Here is a 7,500-nt window from a genome sequence, read left to right as displayed (position 1 = left end):
ATGTCCATATTTGTATTTTTTTTAATTCTCCCTAGAGCGAGCCACGCTGGGCAAGACCTAACCGGTTGAGTGATTAAACGGAAGTATCAGAATTTGGCCAAGGAAATGACGTTGAGGCTTTACAAATCTGTTAACATTCTCCACGAATGAAACAAGTGTTGTGATTGGTCGAAAAATATGTTTCCGGGGGAAAATATGTATGACGGAAAGTCCCACCCCCTATAGACACTCCCTGCATTAGATCGTGACCAGGCTTTTCTCTTCGCAGATTAAAGGTCGTTTCAGACGGGAAGCGGCCGACGCACCTATGTAATTCATTTTCAATGAGAGGCGGGCGATTATTTGGGACGTGCGGAGAAGTTGAGGGGTGGTGAGGCGAGCGGGCGCGGTTCCGTGAAATTCTCGTGCTCGTTTGTGCACACGCCCACGGGCGGCAAGAGCTGGATTGTGGTGAGCTTTTCTTTCTCCCGCACCGCGCAGGAGCACGAAACAACAATGATCGCGGCGCGATGCCCGCTGATCCGAGTGGTAACGCCCGTGTCCACCGCTCCTCGTCTGTTAAGACCTTAATAAGGCTAAGGAACGAGGCTAAGAGCGAGCAAGCAGGCTCTGGGGTAAAACAATTATAAATTCTTTACCAACTATTAGCTCACTGGTGTTAAAAAAATGTCAGCACCTGTGCAGGAGACCGGAGCGGCCGGGTTCAAATCCGGGGCAGACCGGCAAAAGTTCCATTGCAGTAGCGGCGGCTTCATAAACTGATGTGTTTGAGTGTCTGGCTGTTTGAGTTGCAGCCATCTGTGCCGCCGCTCCGCGGTCGCTCACCTGTTCCTCCAGGGGAGGAGGACACACCTTCTACTCCACCGCGAGCGGCACATATGCCGCGTCGGGCTCCCAGTGGTACTTAATCATCTGATGTCCTCCAGTTTCTCTTCTCTTTCCCCGTGCTGTTAGGACTCCTTATGTGTCCTGGATTATTTTCTTTTACTTTTTCATGCTGTAAAGATGTTACATTCGGGGGCCTAGATATGATAGTCATCCTGTTTACCTTTCCAATGGTTCCTTCATCATATCGAGGTTATAAAAACAAAACAAATCTTTAAAAGTAGGTGTAAAAAAGTGAGGGGAAAAATATGTAGTTAAGACTAGAAAAAGAAAAAGAAGAAACGTAACTGAAATGATTTTTTTTTCCCTGTCCGTTTGTCTTTTTTTTTTTTTTTAACTAAATATTTATCCCACGATTCTGTTACCCCTATTTTTTCACCCTAGTGCCAAAGCGTGTAATCCTGGGCACTACCTTCCCTCTGCCAACCTAGGGAGGCCAGGGCCGAGCTCATGCCTCCTTCAATGCATGAGAGCCGTCTGACCTTCTTATCACCTGACAGGGGAGAGTTTCCCTGGTTGGACGTAGCGCGTGGAAGGAACACGTTATTCCAACCAGTTCCCTTCCCCTCCATCAGGCGCCCCGGCTGGCCAGGGGGAGGCAGTATAGTGACCAGGATTACTGCATGTTTTTTGTGAGGGTACCTACCCTAGGAGACACGGGGAGAACATGCAAACTCCACACAGAAAGGCCCTTTTGCCAACCCCACCTAGGGTGTGGGCACTGATGACGCGGAGGAGAGAACACACCCCCAGCGCCCACAGCGTCCCCTGCGGGAATCGAACCCAGGACCTTCTAGCTGTGAGGCGACAGCGCTACCGACTGCGCCACCGTGCCCCCCCGTTTGTCATTTATTATTATTTTTTTTATACATTTTTATCCCACGATTTTGTAACCCTATTTTTTACACCCAGTGCCAATTGTCTATGTAATCCTGGGCACTACCTTCCCTCTGCCAACCTAGGGAGGCCAGGGCCGAGCTGTTTGTCATTTATTGACACGTTATAAAAGTACACATTGTAATCTTTCAAACCATGTGTAGTGTATGTATGTGTCTGACACATCAGCTGTGCATCATCTGTGGACGCAGCCACTTTCTATCACTTTCTAGTAAACATGCTGTGTGGCAAATGTAGCATGTGCTCGGTACCTGTACACCACTGTATACTGCCCACCTTTGGTGTCGCTACAGACAAGGCCGCATCAGACGACTCACAGTGGTTTATAATGAGTGTATGAGGCTGCTGCTGAGAGCTCCAAGAAGCTCTAGTGCAAGCCCGATGTTTGTTAGTGTCAGGGACCAGGGTACCCACCTGCTCTGCTGTGCTACGTAACCTTATGTACAGGTTTATGTGTAGGGCATCTGAGTCAGTAAATGACATAATCACAGTCATAACGGACCCCACACGCAGTTCTGTCAGGTTCTCCTCTAGACTGTGGAACCATTGGCGCACATGTTTGTATGTCAGAAACTGAACAATCTGCAATTTTTTCCTATTATTTTATTGTGTTGTATAATTATAATATGGATCTTTTTTATATCAGACACGCTGTCATTTCTCCAGCAGTGTTGTGACTCATTGTGTGTGTGTGTGTCCCCTCCCCCTCCCATGCAGGTGTTACAAGAGGAGACGTCCATACCAGGAAGTGACCTGAACCTGGTCTACCTGAGCTCCAGAGCGGCCGGGTACAAGCCTGTCCTCAAAGTGACCATGACCCAGTCCACCATACCCTTCAACCTCATGAAGGTATGACCCTGTCACCATGGAACACGTGAAAAACTGTGAATTCAGCAGAGATTGTCAGCCTGTTTTAAAGAGCAAGACCACTTTGATAGAGGTTTGGGTTGTGTAGTTACCTTGCCATGATGTAACCCCAAAGGTGGACAAGAAATCAAAAGTAATTGCTCTATTGATTAGCTCTATTGAAATTGATAGTTCAAAATATGCTCCTCGTTGACTTACATTGTACGATGAAACAGCTCTCAAAGTACTTGGTTTTGTGATCTTCTCTATTGTCTGAATCAGCTTTTTTTGCGTTCGTTTATGTGCTAAAAGAGTGACTTTTAGCACATACATTAATATACATTATTATACACAAACCCCCCATCAAGGAATATTTTGTGCCAGGGACTCCCATACAATATTTCTACTTTCTAAATACAAGCAACACATTGTGATCTTGTAGATCAGCTATTTTCAAATAGCTGATGTATAGGGTTAAAGTGTTGCATCATATTTTGATGCTATTATTAACTCATTTTGCTGGGGACCCCCTCGAACCCCTCTAAGGACCCCTGGGGGTCCCGGGAACACACTTTGAAAATCACTGCGTTAGACCATCGACCCCCATTTGATATGACTTTTATATCTGGGACCGCAACCTGTACATCATAAAATCCTCTGCGGTAATGTAACTCTGAGAGTGTACAAACGGAACCAAATGGACCTTTACGGGTCCATCTGGTTCCATTTGTATGCTCTCAGAGTTACAGACCCCATAAGCGTTCTTTCTAGGGTCCATTTGTACACTCTTGGAGTTACACACACCTGTAAGTGACCATTTGGTTCCCTGGCTATCAATCATTTAAGCTGAGGACCCCCTGGAACCCCCTCAAGGACCCCTGGGGGTCCGCATACCTCAAATTGAGAACCGCTGCCTTTTAGAGCATTAGAATTTGAGGGATATTATTATTACACCGATAACCTTTCAACAGGAGATAATGGAGATAAGATCTGTATCAGATCAATGTTTGATTAAAACAATCCTGTATTATCTCATATTTTAATGAATACATGTAAATAAGGGATATTTTAATGGAGGTTTTGGTGACCGCTGCACAGGTTCACCTTTTTTCAAAAATAGTTGATCTAGAAGTTTGTAGCGCACTATGAGCTTGTATATCTGCTATTTTTGAATAGCCAAAGAAATCTAAAAATGACACAGATGTGATAAAACAAATCCTGTATTATCTCATATTTTAATGAATTAAATGTAAATGAGGGATATTTTAATGGAGGTTTTTAATTTGGTTGACCGCTGCACAGGTTCACCTGATGGTGGCGGTAGTGGGCCGTCTGTTCCAGAAGTGGTTCCCCGCCCAGCCCAACCTGTCCTACACGTTCATCTGGGACAAGACGGACGCCTACAGCCAGCGCGTCTACGGCCTGTCGGAAGCTGTCGGTGAGTTAAAACAAAGATGGTGGATGTAGAAAGATGTATTTTGTCATTTTGACATTAGCATAAATTAGGCTTGACAGGCTGCAGCTGCGCGAGGCAAGCAGGCTCTGGTGCCATGATCATAGAGCGCTCCCTCCGTTCTTATATGACAGCCACTGGAGGTGGGGTTTGGGGGACAACTGGCTGCTTCCTTACTTCCTTCACAGGTGTTACCAATGATACTGATTTTAGGCTATGTTCCATTCTGGTCAAAAGGAGTCAAAAGATGTATGTACTGTATACAAATAGCAAATATTTTGGAATAGTATATCTCCTCCGTCAGGTCTGTGTACCTGACATGAATATTAGCATTATTCTAATTAGAGTGGCGATTATCATGTTGACAGACCATACTTAGACACTTTGAATACCCCCCTTATGAAAATGTGTTTTATTAGCCTGGGTCTGAATCAATCCACATTTGATCTCAGGCTGAAACTGAACAGCATCTAGAGAGAGAGAGAGAGAGAGGCTGTTGGCGTGTTTCCTAGTTAGCGTAGCGCTTGACTGCGCAGGGGCTTCTTCTTGGCGAGGACTTGTTGTTCTTTTTTTGTTTTAACACTAGCCAAGTTGTTTACTGTTGGGGATTATAGTATTTTTGTTGGCAGGCAGCTGGCTGGAAGCTGTTAATACTGTAGATTTGAGTTAATGACCCAAACAAATGACAAAAGGATGATGGAGTGAACAGAGTTAAAGGACGACTTCACCGCTTTTCAACCTATCTTCATATAATTGGTCCTCACTAATACTCATGATAAAATGGTACAATTTTTTTCTACTCGGTCTGTGTCTCAGAGGAGGGCTGTGGTTCAGAGTCCCGTCTACCAGTGACATCATCAATGGGGAATCCAAGCTAATAGAAACTGCAGGCTTTCTATTCCTGGAAAGTTACAATGCAATAAAAGAAGCCATTGTTCTCGTGTTAATAAAAATCTAAATAAAAAATGTGAAATCTTGTTGGGAAAAAAATCATGCCTAACGATGATGTCACTGGTAGACGGTTTCTGGACTGTCCACAGTCCTCCTATGACACACAGGCCGAGTAGATTCTTTTTTTACCATTTTATCATGAGTATTAGTGAGGACCAATTATATGAAGATAGGTTGAAAAGCGGTGAAGTCGTCCTTTAAGGCTTGAAGAGAGCGGCGGCTCTGATGGGATTCTAACACCAACATTAACCACTTCTAACCTGGAGTGTCCCTATTTTATTTTATGTCATTATAGGCGGAAAACTTCTAAAGATTTCTAGAAAAGAAAAAAACTTTCGGCCTGATTCACTAAGCTGGTCGTAAATATCAATTTAAATATGGGTGTAAATAAAATGTCTAAGGCAGGGTGTCTTTTCTCTAAGCAAACACCAACGTGCAATTCACAGCGGGGTGTGTAAATCCCTGATATGTGCGGATCACAGTTGTTCCTCATTTTTGCCTGAAGGTCAAAGGCGCGTTCATATGGAAGATCCTTTGCATTGCTCCACGCCCCCATCATCTATCTATCTATCTACTGTATACACAGTATATATCATTTTTTGTTTGTTTTTAAGCGACAATACCAACCTTGAGCTTGAGCTCACATATCGACTATTACTGCTATCTTGGCTATTTTGAAATGTTCACAATTTTGGAAACGGGGCATATTAGCCCTATAGGGTCCTTTTGGCTGTAGGTAATAGGGTCCTTTTGGCTGCAGTATTTAATCTGTATTCATCTATTTTGTCTATTTTTAAATATAGGGTTTAAAGTGGTTAACAAAGGAACGTATTGTGTTGGTCTCCTGACTACATGGTCAGTGCAGTCTCTCTGGTCTCTCCACTCTGGGTCCGACCATGTGAGAAGCAGCTGAGAAGCCAGCGGTTAGGCGCTGAGTGACACATGTGTATTTTTCATTCTAGAAATAGAGAACATAGAGGGGGCGGTGGTCCGTGCCCGGGGAGGCATCGGAGCGTATCTACGCTCCGCATTCCTCCGCGCTGCGGCCCGAACGTCCAAACACAGCGTATGTTACATCTGTCTGCTTCGGCTCAAACCCTGAGCTGATCCCCAAGACAAATAATCACCCCGTCAGAGAGCTGGGAACGGACGGACGGACGGACGGCGCACACACACACACACACACACACACACACACACACACACACACACACACACACACACACACACACACACCAGTGGTGGAAAAAGTACTCACATTTTTTACTTGAGTAAAAGTATCAATACCGCAATGTAGAAATACTCTGTTACAAGTAAAAGGCCTGTGTTCAAAATGATACTTGAGTAAAAGTACAAAAGTATTGGTATCGAAATGTACTGAAAGTACCAAAAGTAAAAGTACTAAAATGTTTGAAAATAGCCTATGTATAAAATAGGGCTGAAGTGGATAATGTATATTTAATAATATAATAATTGATAATTGCAAATTAACTAGTAACTAAAGTTCTCAAATAATTGTAGTGGAGTAAAAGTACAATATTTGCCCCTGAGATGTAGTGGAGTTGAAGTAAAAGTACTGAAAATTGGAAATACTCCAGTAAAGTAAAAAATACCTCAAAATTGTATTTAAGTATATTACTTGAGTACAAACATGTACTTAGTTACTTTACACCACTGTCCCTCCCAAACTCCGGAATTGAACCCGCGGGTCTCACCCGTGTGGGAGACCAAATGTTCTACCACTCTGGCAAGAGCGAATACCCACTTGGCCAGTGGAGATGTAGGGGGGAGATGTTGCACTTTTATGAGCTTCCGGCAGTACTACTTGTCAACCAATAGTTCTATATTGTGATAGTAATCATTGCTATAGAGTGTTTGTTCAGTAACAGTGGTTTCCCCGTCTCTCCAGCTCGTTTAGCAAACAGAAAATGCCTGTTCAGGTCGGGATACCCAACCCGATCTCACACAACACGGTGAAATAGCACGGATTGACATTCCGTACATAGACGACTAGAAACCCGAAAAGCCGCGCATAGCCGTCTCGTATCCCCTCCATTGACTTTGTTACGTTTTGGACCATGTCGGAGGCGCACAGTCTCAAGCGAACTGGAGCCACCAGAGGGACCACCGAGCGAGCTAAAGCGAGTGTGTTGCCGTCCCGAAAGTTGCGACGTTCGCTTGAGCCTACTCAGCGCCGTTATATACCGATAGGCACAGAATGGTAAATCATGTGTGGGGACTGCTCTGCTTCCGGGTTGCAACCCGTGTTATTTCACCGTGGGATTTGCGGCTCCTATGCATGACTTTTCTGGTTGTCTAGTCGTCTATTTACGGAATTGTCAATCCGTGCTATTTCACCGTGTTATGTGAGATCAGGCTGGGATACCAGTTTGATCCAATACCAAAGAAACCTCCACCACTTTTCCCAAAACGGCTTTCATGTTGTTTTTTTGTGGCTGATGTTGACA

The 7,500-nt window shown here is 44.3% G+C and overlaps 1 protein-coding gene across 1 annotated transcript in view; it reads left to right on the top strand.

The window, feature by feature from the left end:
- Positions 1 to 7,500, top strand: part of LOC308081573 (teneurin-3-like) — a gene marked incomplete at its 3' end in the record, with an annotated part of 54,808 nt that overhangs the window by 43,114 nt on the left and 4,194 nt on the right. The window contains exons 9-10 of the mRNA XM_080457937.1: positions 2,500 to 2,631; positions 3,931 to 4,066. Coding sequence (XP_080314063.1) covers positions 2,500 to 2,631; positions 3,931 to 4,066 — 268 coding nt within the window. The remainder of the gene's footprint in view (positions 1 to 2,499; positions 2,632 to 3,930; positions 4,067 to 7,500) is intronic.

The sequence above is a fragment of the Gymnoscopelus braueri genome, assembly GCF_963280865.1.
Source record: "Gymnoscopelus braueri genome assembly, contig: SCAFFOLD_293, whole genome shotgun sequence".
In the NCBI taxonomy this organism is placed as follows: domain Eukaryota; kingdom Metazoa; phylum Chordata; class Actinopteri; order Myctophiformes; family Myctophidae; genus Gymnoscopelus; species Gymnoscopelus braueri.
This window is presented reverse-complemented; position numbering and strand designations above follow the sequence as displayed.